The following is a 25,450-nucleotide window of genomic DNA, read 5'->3' as shown; positions in this document are numbered from 1 at the left end:
TATTAGTATGAATATAATGTAAGTGACCAGGTCATGTTTTACCTGAGCGGCGCCGCATACAGACACTAAAAGCTTTCCACCTTTGACTCTGTGATGTGTCCACAATGTTTTTCTCTCCCTTTTCTCTAGCCAGGCCTCATTTATTGGTTGACACGGAACACTAGACTGAACAGCAGTCGTCCTCAAGACCCGCATTGCCGCTCTCCTCTCGCTCCATCACCATCGTCGTCTTGGCAACGCAGCCGAGAGGACGCCACGCGTCCGAGCTCTCAGCCTCCGATTTGATGAGCGGTTGTCGTGGAGACGAGGAGCTTTTATCTTTCTTGTTCTTGATCACGGCGAGACTGATGATGGACTCTCTTGGAAGGGAAAGTGCCACTTTTAGAGAATGTGTTAACGATGATTTACTGCATGAAAGAGAAGCACAACGTGAGAGAACCACTACACACTATCACTGACAACCTTTATTGTCACGTATCAGTCTTTTTTTTGTTTACACGGTGTGAGTCTGTGAGCACTACTTTAGTGCCGCAGCTTCACTTTCACAACAATGCAGAGGTGGCAAATTGCACTTAAATACTGCAATACTGCAAGCAAGTAGAAGTACAGATACCTTTCCAAAACAAAGCCTATATATATATATATATATATATATATATATATATATATATATATATATATTTTCCCTCCATCTGAACAAAGAAAGGATTATCTTTCTTTGTTACACGGGTTTGCAGCATATTAGTGCTTACAACTAGAACACTTCATCTTTAATTTGCCCACTGCGGGATTAATAAAGGATCGTGTTTAGTAAATGAGCACCGAAGCTAAAAGAAGATCATTAAGGCCGGATTTCCATTGCAGGTCCAAGTGAACAATTCTCCTTTAATAACATCGGGCATGTGAACTGTTTCCATGTACATTTCATGTGTCGACAACATTCATGAACACATGAAAGGACACCCAAATGACACGTAAATCACTTGCCGATGGTGTGCAGGGACAACACAGACAAACAATTACACATAAATGATACAAATATTCAACGTTACAAAGCGTTTAATTGGTCTGCAGATAGCTCTACCACCATTGATTTAAATGAGGGGAAGCTACACATGAGTACACTTAGGTTTAGTATTCTTCATACACCTTTCATGTAGCATATTTGCATATTATTCAATGCCTACACTCCTCAAACGCAACTTTGCATGATATGTATGTTATATGCGACTCTCATGTCGCATATTTACAGTCTGTTTTGTTTCTACTCCTCATGTTCATACAGTTGTCCCTCACCATATTGTGGTTCACTTTTTGCCATCTCACTGTGTCACCAATTTTGAATCATGCAGACCTCATTTTATTTTGCAGATTTTTCACGATCATCTGAGGATTTGGGGGCGATCATTCATTCCTCACATGGACCATTACTGCAGACTCGCGTTGCAATCAAGCCAGAAGGAAGGAGTGCGCACAAGACCAAGAATGTCAAAAGTATTTCTACAAAAGGTAGATCAAGTGCAATGTGTCTACTGCAAAATCAGAACTAAATCACCACAAAACACAATCCTTCATTATCTGCGCCACCACAAGTGACACCGAGTCACTCAACAGCCAAACTGGCTAACAGTTGTCCAAGTGACAACCAGCCGACTCGACGCTCTGACTCGCTGACGTCTCAGGCCAGGCCGTGCCTTTAAAGCTCTTCACACTTAAAGTCACAGATGCTACAGGGGCGAAACACCTCGAATGGAGCATACAGTAGTCAAATAAATCAATGTTTCTAATTCTAATGCAAATTGCGATAAAAAAAAAATACATATACATATAAAAATATACATATATATATATATATATATATATATATATATATGTATATTGCATATACAAATTGTTTTTTTCATGCCGCAACTCGGGAATTTTTGTCATGCCAAAAATCAAACAAAACCCCAGAAACATACGGAAAATCGTTTTTCTGTTTCGACTTTGCTTTCCTAGTGACCATGGTTGTCGAGTACTTGACGACGCATCGGGGGATTCATTGAGGCACGATATCGTCGATCGCCTATATTCCAATGGCCGACTCACGGCCGGGTTGTATATAGGGCACGTAATGTATAGCGGCCAGGGAGCCATTTGCCAACGCAGCCTCAATTGTGTTACTTGAAGCGTGCAGTGGAAATCCAGCCGGAGACTCCGTCAAATGGGCTCCCTTCCTGCCATAAACTTTTCCGCTGCCCCCTGGAGGCTGAGGCATGTGGAGCAGTTGAAAAAGAGCTGAGTCGGCGACAGTGCGAGCGACTCAGATTGTGGCAGTCAGAACTACGTAAAGTTGTCAGGGAAGATTTTTTATTTTTTTTTACCTCTGTGATCCAAGGCGAATTCCCCCACCGGAGAGGATTTGATCTCAGATTTGGAAGCCGCGGCGAGGCCGTAAAAGTCCCTCTGGCGTCTTCCGCTGCCAACAAATGAAGACTTCATCAGCCGGATGGAGAAGGAAATTCCTCGTATACTGGCGGCGATTCATTTACGCTGCAGTGAGTACCAGGTGTCTATTTGGGGTAAGGCGTTTTCAAGAGGGAGACCTGTAATTGTTGTACATTTTTAATAATACGTCATACAGTCATTTACTAAAATACATCAAAGTGGCAGGGGGACAGGCAGTTTGGTAACAATACCTTGTCTCCAGTCTGGGCTGGCATGAAAAAGTACGTTTTTAAACACCCTATTTGCTCATACTGTGACCTGCATTGGACTTTATTATTGGAATCCACGGAGTACCTGTTAGGGTTCATGTGTAGGACCCACTTTTGGCCTCGTGTAGTTGCCTGGGAATTTATTGACCCATATGCAGTCAAAGCGCCAATGTGTCTAGGAGATTATCCTCACCTGCCGAGAGGACCGGGCATCTATTGGGGGCAATGCATTTATTAGGGGGTAAGGCCTCTATTTGAACAAACATTTTTGTACCACATTTGCTCATATGGTGGCCAGACGTGTTCATTGACTCACCTGCAAAAGGAGACCGGGCATCTTTAGCATTTATTCAGGGAGAGGCCTTCATTTGAACAATATGTTTGATGCAGAAAGAATACCTCATGTGGCCAGATGTGGTTCGCTGATTGACTCAGCTACAGTGAGCACCACGCGTCCGTGAAGGGGGAGGCCTCCATTGATACAAGCACAATGACTTGTTTGCTGGTAAATGCTCGAGGTTCGTGTTTGCGCGCACCAAGACTTCTTTTCACCCGAATCACTTTGTCTTCGCCGTCAAAGTTCATCGCGGCGAGGAGGACAATTCCCAGGGCGGGTCCGAGCCTGGGTGAGCTGCCGCGACCCCCCGGGGCTTCCAATTTCCTCCTCGCCTCGCCCGGCCGACAATCGCAACCTCCAGGCGAGCCACCTAAATGGACGCCATCAACTCCTCGTCACGACTCGTCCTTCGTCGGCGCCACATTGTGTTATTTTCTTCCAGCCTTACTCCAAAATGGATTCAGGCCAACTTTTACTCGTTTGTTTTTGCTGCTGATGTTTTGGCAAACGTATTCCAAATGCATGGCCAGCCTTTGCCGTGAAGCTGAAAATGGAGCTGAGGTGCGAGCGCTTTGCACTGATGGCCTTTTTATGCGGCTTAAGTAACCACACGTGGACTCCACCTGAGAGGAGGACCAATCCGAAGGATGATCAGCACCATTTTCAGCTTGATGGCAAATGACTGAATCCGTGGAAATGCAACACGTTGCAGCGCCCCACCCCAAAACACCAGCATCGGCGCCCAATGGTATTGTGCAGGACTGTAGTACTGGGAAAAAAGTACACAGTAATAACATTTGCTGTCCACATATCCTGCAAACAGGGACTGCACCGAATGCATTGTCAGTGGCCTCGTTCTTCTTCTTTGGTGTTCGTGGAGCATCTCAGTGGTGCATTAGAGCCATCAACACTGCAAGGTGACCAAAGTGAACTGATGGTGGCAAAATGTGGCCCCAACAGCAACGGCGTTCTTCACCGACTCTTCCACTGACTCCCGGGCCGTCACGCAGGAGTCGCAAATGTTGTGACGCCGTAGTTCAGCGTGACTTATGGGAGCGACAAGTGGGACTTTATTATCGCCCAGGGACAATTTGTTCCACAGCCATCAAAAGCACTCGGGCTGCAATAAATAAGAGGCAGATAAAAACACGATAAAAAGCCTCTTAGACAGACATAAACAGCAGATGTAACGCGTGGAACTTCTCGCTTGCGAAGTGGGAGCCGCTCGCGTTGCTCTCCTCACCGTTTGGAATCAAAGCGGCCAACTTTGCCATGGCAGAAAGTAAAGCCTCAACGGCTCGCTCACATTCACGCCTACGGACAATTTAGTCTTCGGTGACTCTAGAATAGTTTTGGAATCTTGTCGATTCGAAGATAAATCCTCAGAACGGAAGAAGGCCGATATGCTAAGCACTAGCTCACTATGCCGCCCTGGAAAATAATGACTTTGGACTTTTGAAAATGGCGTCCGCATCCTGCAGTTGGCCGATTAGCGCTCGTCCATCTTGCCGTGTCAGCGCTGATGGATGGGACCCCGCCGCCGCCGCCGCCTACCCAGCATGCAACGGCGTGGCGCCGGAGTGCATCTCTGTTAATTATCATTTGCTGCAGAGGCCTCAAAGGCGCACATCGGTCACACCTGTCTGGAAAGACGCGTCACACCTGGGAAGAGGAGGATGCAAAACACACTTCCTAATCAACAACCTGTCAATCAGTCAATCAGCGGTTCAACTGGAGCTTTTCCTCAGACAAAACACATTCAACAGTTTACTGCTACTTCTGTTTTCCTTCTGTAAGTGTCAAAAATCATTTTGTCCAACCTACACATGTCATAGGTTCAAGACGTTTTTCACTTTCTGTTGCTGTGCATATACTTTCAACCCAACTGTACATTCATTTTACTTCCTGTATGTGTCCCAATACCTTTGTCCACACTACCCATTGTTTACCTCGTGTAAGGGTCACCAACTCCGGTCCTCGAGGGCCTTGCTGTTTTCGACGTTTCCCCGGTGCAAAGCTCCTCAGCAAGCTCTTCAGAAGCCTGATAATGATCCTGATCATTTGAATCAGGTGTGTTGTTGGAGGCAGACATCGAAAACAGGCAGGATAGAGGCCCCGGAGGACTAGAGTTGGGCACCCCTGGTTTGTATGTGTCTCAATACTTTTGTCCACAGTAAGCTGGTTAGGGCATCCGTTAGCGTAAGCAAACAAGCCGCGTCCCGGCGGGGAACCTTCAAGATGCCGGTGAGCAGAAGCCGGCGATTAGCCACACAATGGCTTCCAAATCAAAAACGCCCCACCAAGCCCCCACTCTAGTCACCCCCACCGCGCTCTCGCCGATTAAAGCTTCAATCACATGCTCGCTAATTAGTTCACACCCCCTTTTGATTTGACGGCAGGTTCACGGCGGGGACTCCGCTACTACTACCGAGCCCCTGAGGAGAAGATTGATATTCATGCGCATGAATGGAAATGCTCAGCTGCTGATGAGTAACAAGATTTTTTTTCATCGAGAGCCAGGAAAGGACAGAAGATCGTTTGCGAGCCTTTTAGCATGGTGACTAATGGCAAGAGATGGAAGATAGTTTGTCAGCATTTTAGCACATGCCAACATAGGAAAGTGTGACCTAAATAGGTGGTCAGGACAAATGATTCAAGGTGAAAAAACAAAAAAAGGGTAACACAGTATAGTCCAAATTATTGGGATGGAAGATTGTTGGCATTTTAGCTCATTAGCTAACAGGCGGTGAAGGGAGACTGTTCATTAGCAAACAGCCTTCCTTATCCGTCTGTTAGCTAGTGTGCTAACGTGTTCAAATATGATCAACCCTTTCTCTGTCTGTTCGCTGGTTGTGCAAAAATGCTAGCGAACTGAATTTCCTCTCTGTCTGTTAGTTGCTAAAATGCTAACTGACATTCTTAAATCCCTGCCCATTAGGCAAAATGTTAATGGACGATCTTTCTTCTCTGTCTGTCAGCTGATGTACTAAAATGCTATCAATTGATCTAAAGTCTCAACCAATTAGCTAATGTGCTAACATGCTAATTAACTCTTTGGTCTTTCTTTGGTCTCTGTCCGCTTGCTAAAATGCTAATAACCAATCTTGCAATCTTGTACATTATCTAACGTGCTAAAAGCCAAAAGATGATATGTTAGCCGATGTGCTAATATGCTAACAAAGTATTTTCCTTCTCAGTCTGTTTGCTTACGTGCTTAAATTCTAAGATCTTCCATCTGTGTCCATTCCCTAACGTGACAATGGTGTCCTGACTCAACATGTGCACTTAGGGCACATTTTTCTTGCTTTTCGTCCGCTCACGTCTCGCGTCATGAAGCGTCTCCACTGGCCGCGACCGATCTTTGTGGCGTTTGTGTGACAGCGTCACGTCTCAACGCCTTCTGCGCACCGCCGACACTTCACCACCGATAAGATGCGAAGCTGCCTGAGAAACGTAGTGACGGCTTTCCAGCGTCTGTGTCGGCCCCCAAAAACTCCGTAGTCATTTTCCCTCTATTTTGCCGTTTCTTTTACTTATCCTCCCAGCCAATAAATGGTCACCATCAAACAACTCCTCACCTTTGCTGACATTTTGGGCAAGATGGCGCAAACTGATTTTCAAGCGAAGACACACCCGAGAAGACGTGATCTCAGGGCACAAACAAAAGACTGGTCACCAGCCATTGGAAGGACACGCAGACGAAAAAAAAATGGACATAGTTGCCGGCCATTTTTAGGGCTCATTTCGACAAACAACGGAGTGGTCGGCAGTCAACGTCAGGTCCTCTACACGATGGACTGGTCGCCAATGTGCAGGGACGCTTCCTCCTCCATTCTCGTCTTCGTCACGCTGGCAACTGCTGCGAGCGTCTTGTGGGCGGCCTGCAACGGGAGCTTGTGATTGGCTGTGATGTGCTCCCAAATGAGTCCAAGAGACTTAATGGCAGCAATTTTGCCAACAACAAAAAAACCTCTTCAAATTGTCCTGGTGTGTTTTTATGAGCGCCGGCGGCTCCAAAAGCACTTGAAAGCGTCCCCGGTGACATTGGGCCGTTTTCACTCTCCCGGAAGCGGAGCGCCGACAACGACGCGGACGTGGCACGAAAGAGTCTGGATGCTGCCACATCTGCCACATGCCAATAACGAGGACAATACTTTCAACCCGATTCACTCCTTCTGATCAAAGTCAGGAGAGGCCCGAGTGTCGGAATGTTTCAAAACGATGATCTGAAGAGTGATTATGCTGGACTGAGATGTGGTAAGATGAAGCCGACCATCATCGTCACCATCAGCTCTTCTACTAACGGCGATGCCTTTAGATACGAGTGCCCCGCTGAGCTTTTCATGATACGAGTCATCACGTGACCATTTTTGTGCCTTGACATACAATCAAAGTTGGTTTCCTTGCAGTTGGTGGCGCCAATGCAACATTAACCGCTAATTAACACCACGAAGAAGATATTGTCGCTGTCCTGTGAAAAACCCGTATGTCCAATTTCATCATTTTTTAAAATGTTCACATGAATGTAAGGCGGAAATCCCATTCACGTAAACATGAAAAAAAATACGTACATACGTGTTTTTCACAGGACAGCGACGATATACATTCCATTCATACATTCATATTTGATGCCTGAGTTTTCCGTTGCAGGTTATGTGGAGAGCAAATGTTATTAGTGTGCGTTTTGATACAGTATGCTAAAGTTGAGGGCAATTTTCGTTAGCGTGAATTTTGAAAAATGTATTTTGGGTGTTTTTGTGGGGGCTGGGAGGGATTATTGCATGTCCATTCCTTTCGATGGGGAAAGTCGATTTGATCTGATTTCAAGGCACCAATGTACACCGCGATCATTATGCTGAAGAGGCAGCGCCGCACTCTCATCTCATTTGCATATTTATGTTTAGCTTTCATTTCACGCCGCGTGCTTTCAGTGCTAATCGGAGCTCCTCGCCATCGCACCGCCGATTTGCCGCCACTGACCCGTCTCCCGACCAGGCGGCGTCTGGGCCCATAACTGCCCCTTCGCCGCAACGGCAACCGGACCGGCTTTTATGGCCTCCAGCTGCCGGCAGCCGAGCGAGTAATGAGCGCTTTTACCCATAAGGCTCGGCGTGGGGGAGACAGACGACGGCGATGGCCATCCGACGGAACGCGCAATCGACGGCGAAGCAGGGGAACGGTCGCCACGTCACGGGCGGCCGAGGACGAGGCAGAAGCGCGCCGGGGAAGCCACGCCCTCCTTTTCACTCTGTTCACGGCTGAAAACCTTTTTGGCCGGCGCTCTGATTGCCCGTTAGCTAGTGAGTCGGCGCATGAGGACACGTCCTTTTCGCCGAGCGTGAGGCCGGAGGACAGCTGACAAGCCGCGGGGAGGCGTCACCGCGGCAACGTCGGAGGGGGTTTGCCATGACCGGTGACATTCAAAAGAAGGAGCCCGGCGTGTTGTAAACATATTTCTTTATTAAAGATAAGAAAGTCCAAGCAGCGTGTCGATAAATAAACGTCCTCGGTCGGAACACAAAAGACAAGCGGAGCCTCAAGCGGGTGGACGTTAGCCAAAAGTTGAACGGACGCAACTGGACTGGTTGGCCGAGCGGTTAAAGCAAAAGGCGGGTTTTCAGGTTTCAATTTGAGCCGTGACCGCTCACACACCAAAGCAGACAAAGTTGCGCAAGGCCGTTCTAGGGGAAGCTAATCATTAGATTATGAGTAGCTGTTAAAAAAGTGGACCGGGGAGAAAATGATTCTTTTTTTTTCGAAGGCAATTCTAATCAGCATCCGGTATTTGCGGATTTCCGTTATTCCCGGCCGGGCCCGCTTTCTGTCCGCCGGTCCACTCTATGCGTGTCTTCTTGCTGCTTTCCATTTTGTGTTTCTCTATGCCAGGGCCTGAGTCTGTCAAGAACGCTGATTGAAATGACTAAGATTAACATTACGAAAAAAAACCATTCCCAAATCAAGGTGAGAGACAAGATAGAAAGGAAAGACGGCAAAGCGCCGACATAGGTGCTCACTACTCGCCGCCAGGAAGGGAAAGCGAGCGCGCTGGCGTTCATTTGCGTTCAGTGTCAAGCATCTTTTCATCTGTCCGTGGCCTGGTGACGCATCCCGACAAAGATCAAGGAACGGTGAGGTGCGACTCGGCCCCGGGACGGACGGATTGAGAACATGCTGCGGGTGGCCCTCGCTGCGCCGCTCCTCCCAACGACAACCCGCGCGTGACCGCTCACCCTCCAGAAAGACAAAGAGCCAAAATGGACCGGTTGCAATTCAAGTGGAACATCGCCAACCAGCAAAAAGAGTCCAGTTGTCTCCATTCAACTTTTGGCCAGCTGAAGACTGACAATCTAGGCAGACATTTAGCCAGCTAAGCTAATCTTTTCCAGCTCGCGCCAGCCCGAACTAATGTTGGTCTCGGGAATCTCACGAGGCGCGGAAGTAGCGGTGGGGAGGTCGGGGCTGCTTTATTGAGCGGACTAAAAAAAAAAAAAAAAAAAAAAAAAAAAAAGCTCGCTTAGTGTTTGTTTCACTTGATTCACGAGGCTTAATGCAGCAAATGAGCCTTAGTAAATGTCACCTTTACGACTGCAAAGGAGACATTATGCTTTTTTCCCCCACCATTTAAAACAGGTGTGAAAACAGGTCTCTCTCTCAGGTGTGTGGCACACTTTGGCGCCAGGACGCAAATTCAGCGTCGCCAGAAAGTCGCTGCGCGCAGCAGGCTTGGGAGGGACTTGAAAAATCTCCAAAGGAGCTTGCAAAAAATCAAGCGAGACGCTGAGACTCGAGTCGCCATCGAGTCGCCAGCAGGCTGCCGACTGGTCTCCGGGCCGGCGAGCTCGGTCGGACCCTAAAGCGAAAAATGAAGGACTAAACGGGGTCAGAGTCTTGAAATCAAGCAAACGCATCACCAATTCATGACGTTACTGTGCCTGAATAAAGGCAACATTTGCTCTGTTGAAAAGTGAAGAGAGGCCTTCATTCTTCCAGGGCCACAGGGGGCGCCGCACGCCGACAGACTCATCAGCGGCGCTCCCATTTCCTCGTCGCCCAGAATGAAGCAAACCGCCATTTCCGACACAGAAATGTTGAACAGGAGAAGTCAAAGCAGCCAGAGACAAAAAAAAAAAGAAAAGAAAAGTTTTGGGGCGTTTGGAGCCGCGTTGTCATGGCAACCAGAGCTGAGCATCGCAGCCTGAGGTCAAAGAACGCTAACCACTGGAACATTTTAACATCAAATGAAGTTTGACTTTTTGATTCGGGGAAGGAAATGAAACAAGATCAACTTTGATGAAAGATAACGATTGCGATTTTCTGTCGGTTGTCATGGCAACCGTGACGTGAAAAACAAATGCGGGGCGGCGCGGTGGGTGGTTGCTTTTTTTTGGGGGGCACTTTGAAAACAATCGCAACGAATTTAGCCTCACTGTCTGACTTTCAAGTCAATTTAGAAAACGGTCACGTACCGTATTATAACATTGACGTACTTTATAGATTGTGTCGAATTATTTGGAAGCGTGTTTGTGTTTTGGGGAGCTCAAGGTAGGTGAAAAATGTCGCATATTGAAAATACATTTTAAGCTCACTTGGTTCTTTTTGTTATTTACACCAGTGTACAGCAGGAAAGTCAAGTCCCGAGCGCCGGCCTGCAAAGGCGCCTCGGGGGAGTGGCTAGATGGAGGTGCTGTGGGCGGCGTCAATGGCTGCGCTGATGGGTCCGGCCCGGTAGAGCGGCACCTTGCCAGGGCTCTGGCGGAAGAGCCCCCCGTTGGGCGCCCGGTGCTTGCACTGCACGCTGCCCGCCAGCTGGGCGCTGCCAGGGAGCTGGGGCGGCGGCAGCGTCCTGCCTAGGGTCCCCCCAAGGTGAGGGTGGCTCAGAGAGGGCAGCGGCGGCGGCGGCGGCCCCTCCCTGGGCAGGAAGGTGCTCACGGACAGGCCCGCCGGCATCAGGCCCGCCTGGGTGGGCTGCATGCTGCCGATGTCCAGCGCAGAGATCTCGATAGAGGGGCCGGGGATCTGCTTGTGGACCAAGTCCTCGTCCAAAAGACTGTTCATACGCCGATGCACCTGTTCCAGGTTCACCTCCTTGTCCTACGGGGGGGGACACAGAGGCTGAGATTGGCCACGGGCCGCCGCCGGCTCCGCGCAATGGCCGCCGCCCTCGCCGCGACGCTACGGGACCGCCGTCCCGCCCCGTCCGCGCCTTGCCGACGCTCCAAATCTAATTTGGCCAATTGAAGACCGACCATTAAGTCCCAAGACCTTTTGAAGACCTTTCGGACTAAGTACGGCAAACTTGAGAGTGAGGACGACAGCGGGGCGCCGGAATGGGAACAACGGCAGAGTCTCACGTGCACTCGCTTGAAAAAGTCAAACGAGGAAAGCTGGAGCGGTGAAGCGCAAAGAGCAAATGCATGTGTATGAATGCTCTATTCTGACCTGTGCCAATGGCATGCGCTTCCTGCCAGCCTCTCCCTCTGTCTGTCCAAATGTCCCTCCTCCCCTCGGACGAAGCAAAGTCACTATAAGTCAACGGACCCGAAACCAAAGCCAGCCTGTAATCCTTCGCGACCTGCACGACAGCACACAGCAAGCGTCAATCACGAGACGGCCACATGGAAGACACCACAGTGATTGACAACACCAGGCAGCAAAACACCCCCGCCCCCACGCTCACGCTTTACTTGAGGGACCCCGCCGCCACCTGTTGTGCAGACCTATCGATGCAGCCAAATTAACGGGGGGCCGGGGGAGGGAAAAGAGGCAGAGAGGGTCCCCAATGAAGCTCCATTAAGATTCCTTGCTAGCGTCGTATTAGCCTCACGTTGATGCGAATTTCCATTAGCGGTCGAGTCCTGTCACCGATAATGAAAATCTGCAGTATGGCTGCTAGATGCCACAAAATGGCGGCAAAGCGCGACTGGTCATCGCTCACTAAACAAACTTCAGGTCCGGCAGCGGGATGTTGACAAAGATGTTACGAGGCTCTCGGGATGAGCGCGGGAGTTTGTCAAGACCGTTAAAGGGATCTTATGAAGGCTTTTATGGAGACGTGTCGGACATTCCTGGCTCGGCGCGTTTCACGGCCGACCGAGGAGCATCGAAGGGAACGATAAAGCCGCGGCCGACTTTTAAAGGCCCTCGTCGGACGCGGCGGGCCTCGCGAGTGCCGCTGGGAGGCAACATGGACAAGGGCAGCATTAAAACAAAACAAAAAGACAAAATGGAAACAGATTCAGTTGAAATTCTGCCTCTTTGTCTCCAGACAGGAAGTGCCCAAGGCCAGTTGAGTCCCAGGAAATGAGGACAATTGTGGTTTTGTATATTGCCAACGAGCGTGTGTTGAAGTGTTTGCGGCGTGTGAGCATGCGTGGCCAAAGAAATGCGCACACGCGGGGGCGGGGGGGTAGACGGCGGGACACGCCAAAGGGGATTTCAATCTCCCGCGCGGCGCCCCCCGTCTACAGCTGGATGGAGCGCAGCTCCACTAAGCCGGGGCCGGCCGGGGCGGGATCCTTCAAGTAAGGCGCGGCGGCGGCGGCGGCGGCGGCGGCGGCAACGGCGGCGGTCACCTCTTTGGGCGCGCGTCGGCGGCAGGCGTGCCCGCTCCACCAGGCCTCCAGGCCGGCCACCAGGCAGGCCAGCAGCAGCCCGGCGGCCAGGATGCAGAAGACGCCGGCGAAGCTGTGCAGCTTGAGCGAGCGGCCGTCCGGGTGCGCGCTGGCGTGGCTGCTCAGGTCGCAGCGGCCGGCGCGGGGCCACCACTTCTGCTTCAGGATGTCCAGGTCGCCCTTCTCCTGCAGCTCCAGGATCCTGGACGGGACGGGCGCAAATAGCGGTCAGCCACGGCCCACGCCCACCCAAGGATAGTTGGAAAATCAGAGTTACAATTGCCTACAAGTTGGCGGCATAGCGCTACTTTAGTCTCAGTGAAGCTCCTCAACTCACTTTTCACATCGTCGCTTGCCAACAAGGTGGCACCAAAGCAATACTTTGGCTTCAATCAGAGGTTCCTCAATTCACTTCCGCACAATTCGGTGGCAAGAATGTGGGGCCAAAGCGCTCCTTTTATCCAAATGAAGCTCCTCAATTCATTCATTCCACAAAAGTGTGGCAAGCTTTGGCCCCAAAATGGAAAGAAACACCAGAGAAATGGAAAGCGTCGTCCGGCCACCCCCGGTGACGCGTCGCCTCGTCTTTGTGTGTGTGCGAGCGGCGCACGACACGAAGAAACAGACTGCTCCGACAATTGTAATTGCAATTTCATTACGGGGCGCATCGGTAATCAATGTTTTGTTTTTTGGGGGGAGGGGATTTTCAATCATTTGGAAGCAATCATCTCTCATTCAACGTCATCTGTAGCGGCTCGACCGCGGCTTTAGCGTGTGATTATTTCACAGTTTGAGAGGCACTCAATTGATTTGGCTTCTTCTTAGTTACTGCAGCAGCTGAGGGGGGTGTGGGGGGGGGGTAGGCATGCTGGGGGCTCCGCGCACTCTTGCCAACTAACAATGCGGACAAGCTACGCTGCCAAGTTGATTTTGCAGGCATCCATTTTTACGATTCGTGTTGCTGCTCTGTCAAGGTTCATAATTACGTTAGCTTTCATGGTCATTTCCGTTTTGTTGAAATGAATCGCCTCACCTCACTTTCGACATAGTTGCTTGGCACCAAAATGTCGGCAAAAGCACCACTTTTGTCCAAAACAAATAAAAGTTGATTTGATTCCGATTTTTTGTATCCCGTTCATCAGAACTACATCCAGTTTTCTTTGGGTGGGCGGAGCTTGTCCGTGGGCGGGCACTGCGCGCCCCCCCCCCCCGGCGGTGACACCCCCGTGACCTCAACTCACTTTATTTTTTATTTTTCTACCGGTGGAAAGGAGCTTTCATATTGACTGCATGGAACTTGAATGGATGGGCAGTGTTGAGTGTTGCCTTTTTCACACAAGCGGCAAACTCAGCCGCAAAAGACGTAGGATGAGAATATAGTGGTTGAGGGACTGAAGGAGATGGCGTCCGCGCTTCCCGTGCGGCCGCCCTTCGTCCTTAGCGGCGCGCCAATCAATCCCCGGCGAACAACGAGAGGGAGGAAAGGATCGGCCGTCCCTCGGCCGCGCGATGAAGCCGCCCGCGACGCCGCGGGACGGCCGACGCCGTCACCATCAATTTGTCCTCCCCGAGGATGAGCGCTCGACCTTTTCGGTTCCCATTTGGACGACGCCCGCGTGGGGGGGAACGTTACCATCTCCCGCTAAACTCTCTTGACAAGAAGGTCCGATCACCCGCTTGCGCCTTTTTCCAGTTGGGAGCCGTCGCTCGGCCGATTGTTTTGCTTGATGTTGCCGTCTTCGGTGGCGCCGCCGCCGCCCGAGTGAAGTGCAAAGAAAAAAAGGGAAGCCGTTAAGCTCCCGCAATGCCTTCGTTGACTCAACGGGACACGCAAAGCAAGCGAAAACAATGTTTGCATCAAAGTCACAGTTGCGCTTGTCCTGTTTCGTGATGTCTCGTTTTCTGCGCCTCTTCAATCGTGTTAATCGGGGAAGCAACTCACATTCTACGGTTGATGGCTCAAAAAACGGAAAAAGCTAGAAAGACTCTTCTTCTCCGGTGAAAGAAGACAGCGTGCGCTTTCTTTTGGGAGATTTATAATGTCAGAGATTGTGTGGCTCTTGAAAAGTCAAAAATGTTGAGACTGGCTTCCAAACTCTGTTTGGATAATGGCTGCCAGTCAATAAGTCCCCCACCTGCCCTGCCCAAAGAATGGTGGCGGGTTTTTTTTAGGGGCTGGAACAGATGAAAAGGATTTCAGTGTGGGCCAATTGATTCGACGCAGTAAATTGGGTGACGAGCTCGGTCGCGCAACGGCTCCGGGTCAAGGTAGCGGAGCGTCGCCATGGTAACGGGACACGGAAAAAGTCAAGGAGCAGTAGCACGACACGGCGCAAGACGGGCGAAACCACCTGGCGTTCGGTGACCCTTAAAAAAAGGGCGGCGGCGCCGCATCGTCTTGACCGGGACAAACTTCTTCCGCGTTGGCAGCGGAAGGTCACATGACGTCAAACGTGAACATGTCTTTTCTGCTCGCAAAGTGACAGTCTGTTGTTTCCATGGCAACGGCCGCCACGGTGGAAAGTCAGCAGTGTGACACGGCACGGGCCGACGGAGGTTTTTCCCTTCGCGCCGACGTTTGTCTGCCCGCCCTTCTCGCGATCGATACGAGACGGGTGAGAAGTTTTGTTGCTGATGCAAAGTGGAGATTGAACTAAATGATTCCTCAACTCACTTTGGGATCAATTTGCCGGGATGAAGACGGAGGCGCTCACATGCGTTTGCTCCAAATGTCCTGCTTCTCACAAAGAGGCGAGCGAGCGAGCGAGCGAGCGTGACCAACATTTTGTCAGCTTCGCTGGCTTTAACATCAACTTCTTCTCACACAGGGAAAAAAAAAAGGCACTTTTTTTTTTTGCCTGCAGCTTTTTTCTCAGACGTGAGAAAAAAAAAAGGTCCGAGTGGCATTTCTCACCATCCTTCTTAAGGCCGTAAGGATCTTTGAGGTCGTCACGGCAACACGGAACATCGCCGTCAAAAAAGCTGAACGAAATTTAGGTTAACTCCTCGGACAGACAACCGCAAGGGTGCCTGACATTTTGAGTCTCCACATGATACCTTGCGATGCCTTCGATGACACCCTTACGATGCAGTTGCGATGCGTTCGATGACATCCTCACGTTTTAATTGCGATGCGTTCAATAACACGCCTCCACTACCATTGCGATGCGTTCAAGGCATCCTCACAGATGGCTTTCAATGATGCAATTGTGATGCGTTCAAAGACATCCGAAATGATTGAACCAACCAACCGGCGATGCATTCAATGACACGTCGGATTTGGCAGACTAGCGATGCGTTCAAAGACACCCGCATCCAGCCAAAAACTTGTGACAAGTTCAATGGCACCGTCGCCGATGCTCGCGATGCATTCAACGACAGCCTCAGCGATACCACGGTGAGGCGTTCGGCGACACACTTACGATACACTTGCGATGCGTTCGGCGTTACCCGAAGCAATTTCAAAGTTCGGTGGCACGTTCAACGACACACGAGTGATTTGGCGGCCTATCGACGCGCGGTCGCGATGCCTTCAGTGTCAGCGTTATTGTCAGTCACTGAAGTCGCCTTTCTTACTTTTGCGAGAAGAGGTCCCGGTAGGGGCTGCCGTGCTGCATGGCGATGCCGTAGCCTTTGCTGCTGACGCCGCTGGCCGACACGGTGACGGCGCAGTCGTCGTCGGTCAGCGCGGCGTACTCCAACGCCGCCATGTCCCACAGGAAGGCGTACGCGCTCTTCTTGGCCTGCGCGGACACACGGCGACACGGCTTGCATCAATGTGGACGCAAGTTCAAAAGGTCAGTCACTCGCTGTGACTCAATGCGGCAGCTCGGACAGGTGCATTGTGGGGGGGGGGGGGGGGGGTGAATTGCTCTCCTGCTTTTTATTTGTAAAATGTATAAAAATCCAGCAATTATGTAACAAAAGTAAACGTATGTATGTATTACCATTGATTTACCGTCAATTATTGAACAAAAATGCTGATTGCTAGCTAATGAGATGAATGAATACACGATTACATATTTGAAAAATGCGCTTTTGGGAGGAAAAAAACCCAAGGCCAAGGTAATGCAAGTAATGAGTTTCGTGCGCCGACCTTGCGGATGCCCTCGGAGGGGCTGGACACGGAGTAGTCCAGGCCGCCGTTCTTGCTGACGGTCCGCCACAGCTCGGCGTACGTGCCGTCCTGCTCCAGAGGGTTGGTGCCTTTGTTGCGGAAGTAGTCGTACACGGCCGAGTCCCTCACCGTGCCGTAGTCCACGTCCATCTGCCGCGACAGGTCCTGGAAGGACCTGCGATGGCAATCGTTATTAAAGTCGAGTTAGCCTCATGCTAACAAATAGCATGTTAGTTGCAGCCCTTGCGCATTGAATTAAATGAGCAATTCCTTGTATTTAATGACGACGATACCGTATGTTTAAAAAGTATAAAAAGGCACAGTATATTTTTTCCTTTTGATGTTTTTGCAACGTCATTTGAACGCCATTTGCATTCATTCCAATGGGGACAGAATTCAACATGGACGTCAAGTTGGCAGCTGCGCTCGTTTGCGGTCAGCGTAAGCGGTGAACTCCTGAAGCCGCCTGCAACTTTGCTTTGTTCCGCCCTGGTCCTTTGTGGCACTTTTCCTCCTGCAGGTGCCACCGACGGCGCTCATACATGATAGATGAGATGATGATGAGACAGCAACATGAGAGGCGGCGTGCCATTAGAAGCGCCTCGGCTCCAGCCATTAGTGCGTCCTAGCCGGGGATAATAAGAGACTTGGCATGCCGAGACGCTCTTGACCAGGCGGCGTCCCGGGAAAATCTCCACTCAGGCATTCATTGGATTCATAGCGGCTCCACCTTCTCCTGATGGAAATGTCAAGCGCGGACGTCTTCATCCCGGGAGAGCCGAAGGAGGAGGGCGAGCGCCGCCATCTTCTGCGCTTGGAATCGGCGAGCGGCAAAAGAGTGACGCAAGCCCGCCGACGCCCATTGGACGAATCCCGTTGACTCAACCCAAAAACGAAGTTGGGCTGCGTCAGCTTTGATGCGAGCTGGCAGCCGTCGCAGGCGGGAGACGCTAGAGGGATCGGAGCTATTGGGCTGTTTTTTCCAAAATGTTGTCCCAACGTGGCCTTTTTTAGCAACTTCCCGGTCAATTTCTCCTTGAGACTTTTTCACGTGTCCTGTCACGATAAACACGCCCACCAAATTTCATCCAATCAATCAATCAAAATGGCGGCAGCGGCTTCTTTTTGGTAACCTTCCTTTCGGGGGTCCGCTTGAGGACATTTTCATCAAAACACACACGCACACACGCGCGCACACACACACTTGGCAAAAGTGCTGAGTTTGGGGCCATGTTGAAAGTGATTCATTGGTTGCAAAAATAATGAAGAGCAATTCCAGTGGGGCCTTTGCAGCGCGCGGTGCTGGCGCCCTAATTACTTGCCTATCCACAGCGGCGCTTACCGTATGGCGTGGTCCATGCGGGACACGGTGAGGTAGGCCGCCAGGTTGGCCGTGTACGACGAGCACACGATGAGCGTGAAGAGCCACCAGCTGCCCATGACGATCCGCAGCGCCACCGAGCCCACCACGCCGTCGCCGCCTGCAAAGGCGCACACGCAACGACACGCCTCACTCGACTTTTCATTTCGCTTCAAGTCCGGTGAGGACGTCACATTTGTGTCAATCGATCACGGCGGAGCTTTTGCTTGGCTCAAAGCCAGTGGTTCATTGGCTTTGTTTTGTCTCAGCTTACAGCCGGCGGGGTGCCCCGGGGGTCCCCGTCATCGAGCCGGCCACACTTTGTCAGGACCACGTGACAACTCGCTGCAGCAGGCGCAGAATCTACAAGGCTGCATCTCATCAAAATCTCCTCGGCCCAAAAGGTTTCCTTGGCAACCTGCTAGGCCAGGCACTGATTCCTTGGTGATGTCTTCAGACGCCCACCCTTGGAAACCGCAACATTGCCTCCCGCCTTTTCCCACTTGTTTCCCGAGCTCTTCAAATGTGAAATCGTTCCACGGTTTTAAGTGAGAGAGTCCACACGCGATGAGGAAAAACGCTCACGTGTGCTCTTAGTTCAGGGAGGGAAAACGCCACTTTGCCTCACTTTTGATAATCGGGCCTTTTCTGACTTTGTCCACGGGGAATCGGGATCCAAGTCGGACCTTGCGTTATGATTTGCCGGCGGAGCAAAAGTCAACCTTTTTTGTTTGCAAACACACCACAACGGGATAATCGCTCAGGATCAGTTACCTATCATCAGCTCATGTCCAGAAATCCTTCACTAACTTTGACTGCAAGCAGTGAATCGGGCTGGGCCCAATTATCGGCACGTGCACCTCGCTTTACAATTTCCGAGCCGAGGGAGCAAAAAGGACTCTTTGATACAGCCGACATCGCAAGATCATTTTGAGAGACATCCGGTAATGGGGCCTTCACTCACTTTGATTGCCAGGTGGGAATTGGCCCTATTATCGGTATGCTTCCTCAATTCATCACATATATGGCTCTTGGACACACACCGCAGGACAGGACAGGACAGGACAAGATTATTTGTGGGGACGTCTTTTGCTAACATCCGGATTGCCGGACGTAGTGAAGGCTCCAAATGGGGCCGATTATCTGTCCGCGCGCACCTTGCTTTCATGTTTTCAGAGCAGATCGGCAAAATGACAGGATAATCAGCCCAATCACGGTCACGTGTGGACTCGAGCGCAGGCAAACGGGTCCGACCTTGCTGCACGAAGGCCCCGTAGACGATCCAGATGGCGCTGTGCAGGGATCCCGACGCGGAGCCGTCGGCGGGCTGGCCCGGCGCCGCGTTCTGCGCCGCCACGGACGAGCGCAGCGCCTGCAGCCTGTTGAGCAGGAAGATGAGCACGCCCACCACGGGGATGGCGGCGGCGATGCAGGCCCACACGGCCAAGTCGAAGGGCACGAAGAGCGAGAAGATGTTGATCTTCTCTTCGGGCTTCCTCAGCAGGATGCCCACGCTGTAGTCCAGGTAGCGCTTGCTGAAGTCCACCACGTTCTCGCGCTCCGGCGTGATGGTGATGGCCGACACGGCCAGGTCGGCTCTCTGCCGACACAAAGACAGGAGGCCGCGGAGTATTGCCACTTTGTCGCAGGTGACTTTGAAAGATGAGTCGACAGAGCGGGGCGCTTCACCTTGTTGATGAGGTCGCCGATCATGCCGCTCCAGGAGCCGTTGGGCAGCCGGGACCCGTATTTGCTGTCGGACACCTGCGGGAAGGACCTCGGTTCAGACGCGTTCAGGCGCGGCGTCAACCGGGCGAGGCGGCGGGGCGCTCACCTGGTAGATGTCGTACTTGAAGCCCAGGATCTTGGCCAGGGCGTCCAGCACGTCGATGGAGAAGCCTTTGTAGCGTTTGGGCTGGCCCAGGATGTTCTCCGCCACCATCACAAACGGGTCCTCCTGCGCCAAGAACAACAACATCTACCAGGAGCACACGCAGAAGAACAAGAGGCTCTCGTCTGCTGTCACAGTCACAGACAGTCGACCTAGCCGAGGACCTAGTGTCCAGGGAGCGTCGGCTTTTGATTCCTCAAGCGCCATTTCGGACAGGACTGAAGAGGCCGAGCTGTCCATGCTAACAATTAGCACGTGCATGGCACGGCTAAATCAAAGGCGCACTAGCACGAAGCTAGCGCAAACGGGCGCGGCTTTGTTTGGAACACGCGACAAGTCCTTGTATTTGTGCCGATGATACGATGAGTTCATTTGGAAGCGGCTGCCACCGGTTGCGGGGTGCGGCGGGAGGATTGGCGTACCAGCAAGGTGACCACTTTGACGGTGACTCCCTGCATGCCGCTCTCGATGCGGCTCTCCTTCAGGCTGCCGTTCAGGCCGTGCAGCGCGTCCCACGTGGCCAGCTGGAAACAACAAGAGCAAGACACGCGGCGCCATCAGTGCGGCTCGACTCGCGTTTTCGCCGATGACCCGCTCCACGCCTTGTTTGTGCCGTCCGCCGGTCACATGTTCAAATGCCCTCGACGGGCCAACGGCAGCCGTTTGCGGCGCCCGGGAACAGCAGACCGACGCCCGATTGTGCGCGGCAGCTGGATTCCAAAACGTCGCCGTTGCCACAGCGACACAAGCTGGCAAAATCCATCCATCCATCCATCCATCCATCATCGATACCGCTTATCCTGCTGGCAAAATCCCCGCTATTCAATTCCTCTTGTCGGCTTTATTCTGTTTCAAAGTTTGCGCTGGCGACGGGGGCGCCATTAGCGCCTTTTGGTGCTCTTTGTCCTCATTGTGATCGCTGGCAACAAAAGACAACCAAGTGCACATTAGCCGCCGCGGCTAATAAGCGGCGTGAGCGAGCGGAGCTGTCGGCGGCGGCGTGACGTGACGGGAGTTAATTAGCCTTGTTAGCTAACGCGGGCGCAGCCGTTATTGTTCCTTAATGACCGCGCCGCCCGCCGTTAGGATGGCGCCGCCCGTAACGGGGACACTAATTAGCCAAAACAAGCTAACCGGGACGGCGCGGGGGAAGCTGCGTCCGCTTCGGGCAGGGTGTCGGCCAGCAAATATGCGGGTGTTTACACCCACGTCGTTCCTGGCCAAAAGGTTCAACACCCTCCCTTTAGTTATCGCTCAACGAGCGTGAGGCGACGCGCGGCGCCCACGCGCCAATGCGGGTGTGTGAAAACGTGATCCGATCAGCGTGAGTGATTAGGACGCGCTTCACCTCCGCAAGTCGAAATGAACGCCGTTCGATCACACCGAATCGTATGAGCGCACGCTGACATGGTAATGAGCGTGCATATTAATGAGCATGCATGTAATAGACGTGTGAGCGCCAGCCTGCTAATAACAACAATACGTTTCCACGAGTGCGCTTTTAACGTTGCGTGTGTGCATGTGTGAAGAGGATGGCCATTAAAAAAAGTACAGAGGGACTCATAACTCAGAGTGAGAGGCCAGATGATTAAATCTTCATTACTGCAGCAACTCTGTGCGCGCACGCACGCTGACACGCAGACCCCACAAGCCGCTAAATCACCCGAATGGTTATGCGTGCGCATGAGACCGGGGGTCGATTACACATCCGCGTTATTAATGAAAGTAAGCGAGAAGCAAAATGCATGTCAGCCTGTGTTTTCAATTACCACACACGCACACACATAAATAGTAGAACATCTTCAATTCGTGCGTGCGTGCGTGCGTGCAAGAGTGAGCGCGAGAGCCGCGTTGCGCATGCCAGACCACTAGGTGGTGCTGTGACTCGTGACGATGGCCGCCAAGCAGGCAGGTAAGCATTCGAGCTGTGAGCTGTGATGTTGGCGGCGTTGCCGTGGCAACAGCGCACAGTCACAATGCGGCCATTTTGCGTTACACTTTAACAGGCGTTTTTAGCGCCGCAATGACGCCGCTCACCCTCTTGACGTCCTTGCCGAAGGTCTGGCTGAAACTGGAGCCGAGGATCTCGAAGTGGACGTGAGCGTTGGCGCCGCCCTCCTTGAAGTCCATGGTGCCCGTCAGCCCCGTGATGTTGCCCTGTTGAACGTTAAAAAAAAAAAAAAAAAAAAAAAAAAGTCCGGACATTGAATAACTGAATTGTAAATGAAAAAAAACCCACGAAAAGCCAGTGAACGCAGCTCGAGAAAAAGACGCAAGACGTGGACAAGGCCCTCGTTGACAACTTAGCAAAACATCACGACAAGAACATTATGTGAGGCTAATGTTAATTAGCCTCACATAATGTTCTTGCCCCGCTTACCTGACTTCAGCAAGGCCGGCAAGTTAATGTATCGAGTTTTCGTGAAGACCGCCGATAGCGGCCAGCGATACGTCGGGAGGCCCTTGTGGCCGTTTTACTCGAGGAGGAAGTGCATGGCCGGCTGACGACAGTTTTGCCTCTGCCCCTTCAGACACACTCTCTCGACATTTGCCCTCCTAAGATTCGCTAACTCAATTTGGCTGGTATGATGACTTTCTGAATTTCAAGCATCTGATTGACACATTTGCCTGCTTTGACTGACTGAGTCCAACAGATGGTTGCCGTTATCAAGCGTCAACAAGGTACGGACTGCAAATTCTGCCAGTCGAGTGCAGCGCAGGCGACTCAGCAAGTTGACGTACGCGATCGCGTGCATTGTACAGACTGCTGTGGTGGCTTTACACTGTGATTCTGTCAAACATCCCCGAACAAGTTTGGGCTTCAACTGGATTTATCGAACACCGCCTTTAAGTGAGTGAAAGAAAGAACGAAAAGCCTTTGTTCACAACGATCTGGCATTGTGCGCACTCAATGAATCCAAAGGACGATTGCTATCAGTCTGACAAAAAAAGTGGGAGCCAAAATCCTTGCTCAAGATTGACATCGCGCCTTAGCAGGCGCCTGCGGAACGCAAGACAACTATTTGGCTAAAAAAGTTCATTTTGCGTTCAGCCACGTGGCTCCTTTCGAGAGTCAACGAGAAGCGGCCGTCGACAGTCATCGGTCGCCGCTATTTTGCCGCTCATGCGCGGCACGTGCCGCCGCATTCTTTCTTCCTTCCTTCCTTCCTTTTTTCCCCCTTTGCCGGCAGATGACATGACATTTCATGCCTTCCATGAGCCGGTGTAGCAGCGCAGACAGCCGTCAGAGGGAATGCAAAAAAAAAAAAAATCATGAAAAACCGTTGCTCTGTCAGCGGCAAAGGTTGCGGCAGCTGTCAGCGGACGGGAAAAACGTTTGGCTTACATGCAAAGTCACGGACGCCTCCTCTCAGTCGGCAGACACAAACTTCTTTTCCTCACGCGCGTCAAAACATTTGTTCTGGGGCCGAAATTGACACAAACGCAACAGCCGCCTCCTGTCAATGTTTCCATTCTCATTCCTACAGGGGGCGGCGCCGTCAAAGTATTTGTATTTGAGAGGTTGGTCAACGGATCGCGTGGGTTTGTCAATCGCTTGGTGTGTTCCATAGTTGTGGTTTGAATTGATTGCGGTTGATTTGTCCAAAAAGTAAAGGCTGTCACGAGGGGCTGTTGAAAAGCTCCGGATTGCATTTTGAAGTAAGCGAACGTGTTGCCGACGGGCAGCCGAGACGCTAAGACGCCAACGCCGGCAAACCTTCTGGATGGTCTCCAGCATGGACCAGCCTCCGTTCCAGGGCTTGGTGGACTTCCTGATGCAGTTGAGACTGGCCATGCTGTGCCACTTCCTGTCCTCCAGCTTCCTGTAGAAGGCGTTGGCCAGCATCAGCACGCTGTCGTACAGGTACAGGTTGGACACCTGCCGGGACGGGACGCAGCGCCGCTGGCTTTAGACTGACCGACCAACTTTCATCTGACAAAAATCTAAAAGAGACTGACGAAGCAAACTTTAGACCCACCAGCCAACCTCTGATCGATTAGCTCAACTTTAAGAGCGACTTGCCAATTTTACACAGGCTAACTTTACGCTGACTAGCTAAACTTTCAACTGACAAAAATCAAAAATAGATGAAGCCAACTTGAGACCCACGAGTCAACCTCTGATCAATTAGCTCAACTTTAAGAGAAATGTGCCAACTTTACACGGACTAGCTCGTTTTACACCCGCTAGTCAACTTTAGACCAACGAGTCAAGTTGAGACCACCGAGCAAAGGTCAGACCGGCGGGCTAGCGATCTTCAGGCCGAGCGGCTAACTTTAGCGGTTACCTCCAGGTTGTGCAGGTATCCTTCCTGAGGGTCGCAGAGCAGCGAGGAGATGCGATGGTTATGTCGCATGCATCGAGCGCCGCCGTCTTTCCACGGCGGGAAAATCTGCCGGACCACCGTCATGCGCCCCAGTGCACTGTGGGTAAGCTCCAGCACCTCCGTGTCGCTGATTTCCTGCAGCGGCAAGGAGACGGCGGAGCCAAAATATACATTTGACGCTTGACATGCTGGATGGAAGTCATGTGACATTTTCCGGTCCCGATTCTTGTGCGAGTGCAAATATGAATGCTTTTTTGATTTGATCATCATCTTCCATAGCTCGCCTGCATCGCCAAGTGCTCAATGAAATATTGCCACTTGCAAAAAAAAAAAAAAAAAAAGGATATTACACACACACTCACACCCCCAGTTATTGAATGTAACTGTGAGGAATTCCTGAACAGTAAAATGCTTGAGGAGACATCATTTGCTCTGTGAGGCACAAATGATGAAGACGAGCCAGCTATGACATGCAGGCCAGTTTTAGTTACCAATGTTGAGTTAGCTGCAGGCTAACACGTAGCATGATGACACACACACAAACACACACACATATTATGTCCCCCGCCCAAGTGAAAGTGTGAGCAAACACCCGCGCTGATGCCTTGATGGAGCTTATTTCTCGCAGCATGAAAAACAAGCTAATTAGCGCATTAGCATCCATTTGGCTGCAGCAAATGGATGCTAATGTTTTTGGCTCATCACACGCCTCTCTGTGAAAATAAAAGTCGGGCAGTTTTGGGCTGAGTGCACTCGCCCGCGACGTGTTGATGGTTTGATGTGTGATGTTGCCATTAGCACGCGACAAAAATCACTGGAACAGGTTTTTGTTCCCTTTTTCTTTGGGAAACGTTTCGCAGGCAAGCCAGCCCACGAGTTGGCCACGTTGTTTGATAAAACAACAGCAGGCAGGGCTCGTCCAAAGAAGAACCGTTTTTTGTTTCGCTGATAAATCGCTTCCAGGGAGTCGGACTCGAACCAAATTGTCCAAAATCCAAAGCAATGTTCCCCAAAGGAAATCATCCAGTGAATCTATTGCAAATAGATTTCTACTTCGATAAATTCTATTCAAAAAGAGTGTGAAATCAATTCAAATGACTTCCCGATTAT

General features: G+C 51.2%; 1 protein-coding gene and 1 long non-coding RNA gene across 4 annotated transcripts in view; both read right to left on the bottom strand.

The window, feature by feature from the left end:
• Window positions 1-9: 9 nt before the first annotated feature.
• On the bottom strand, window positions 10-2,801 carry LOC147128720 (uncharacterized). The gene is made up of 4 exons (XR_015082617.1): window positions 2,782-2,801; window positions 2,532-2,585; window positions 2,364-2,458; window positions 10-407 (listed from the first exon to the last, which is right to left on the bottom strand). It is a non-coding gene; the product is annotated as an uncharacterized LOC147128720 (long non-coding RNA).
• A 5,672-nt stretch (window positions 2,802-8,473) lies between these two features.
• LOC147128719 (glutamate receptor ionotropic, delta-1-like) overlaps window positions 8,474-25,450 on the bottom strand; it is a 56,501-nt gene continuing 39,524 nt past the window's right edge. For 2 of the 3 annotated variants that reach the window (XM_086016121.1, XM_086016123.1), the window contains 13 exons: window positions 24,302-24,475; window positions 23,731-23,892; window positions 22,050-22,169; window positions 20,435-20,536; window positions 19,956-20,078; window positions 19,811-19,885; window positions 19,376-19,721; window positions 18,104-18,242; window positions 16,741-16,936; window positions 16,221-16,387; window positions 12,606-12,846; window positions 11,473-11,605; window positions 8,474-11,124 (listed from right to left, as the gene is read on the bottom strand). In XM_086016121.1, coding sequence (XP_085872247.1) covers window positions 10,730-11,124; window positions 11,473-11,605; window positions 12,606-12,846; window positions 16,221-16,387; window positions 16,741-16,936; window positions 18,104-18,242; window positions 19,376-19,721; window positions 19,811-19,885; window positions 19,956-20,078; window positions 20,435-20,536; window positions 22,050-22,169; window positions 23,731-23,892; window positions 24,302-24,475 — 2,373 coding nt within the window. In that variant the 3' untranslated portion in view covers window positions 8,474-10,729. The remainder of the gene's footprint in view (window positions 11,125-11,472; window positions 11,606-12,605; window positions 12,847-16,220; window positions 16,388-16,740; window positions 16,937-18,103; window positions 18,243-19,375; window positions 19,722-19,810; window positions 19,886-19,955; window positions 20,079-20,434; window positions 20,537-22,049; window positions 22,170-23,730; window positions 23,893-24,301; window positions 24,476-25,450) is intronic. The other variant, XM_086016122.1, reaches the window with a different exon arrangement.

This window comes from Filicampus tigris, chromosome 19 (assembly GCF_054856515.1).
Source record: "Filicampus tigris isolate MCC_2025a chromosome 19, RoL_Ftig_1.0, whole genome shotgun sequence".
In the NCBI taxonomy this organism is placed as follows: domain Eukaryota; kingdom Metazoa; phylum Chordata; class Actinopteri; order Syngnathiformes; family Syngnathidae; genus Filicampus; species Filicampus tigris.
The sequence above is the reverse complement of the archived record's forward strand: the minus strand, read 5'-3'. Positions and strand labels throughout refer to the sequence as shown.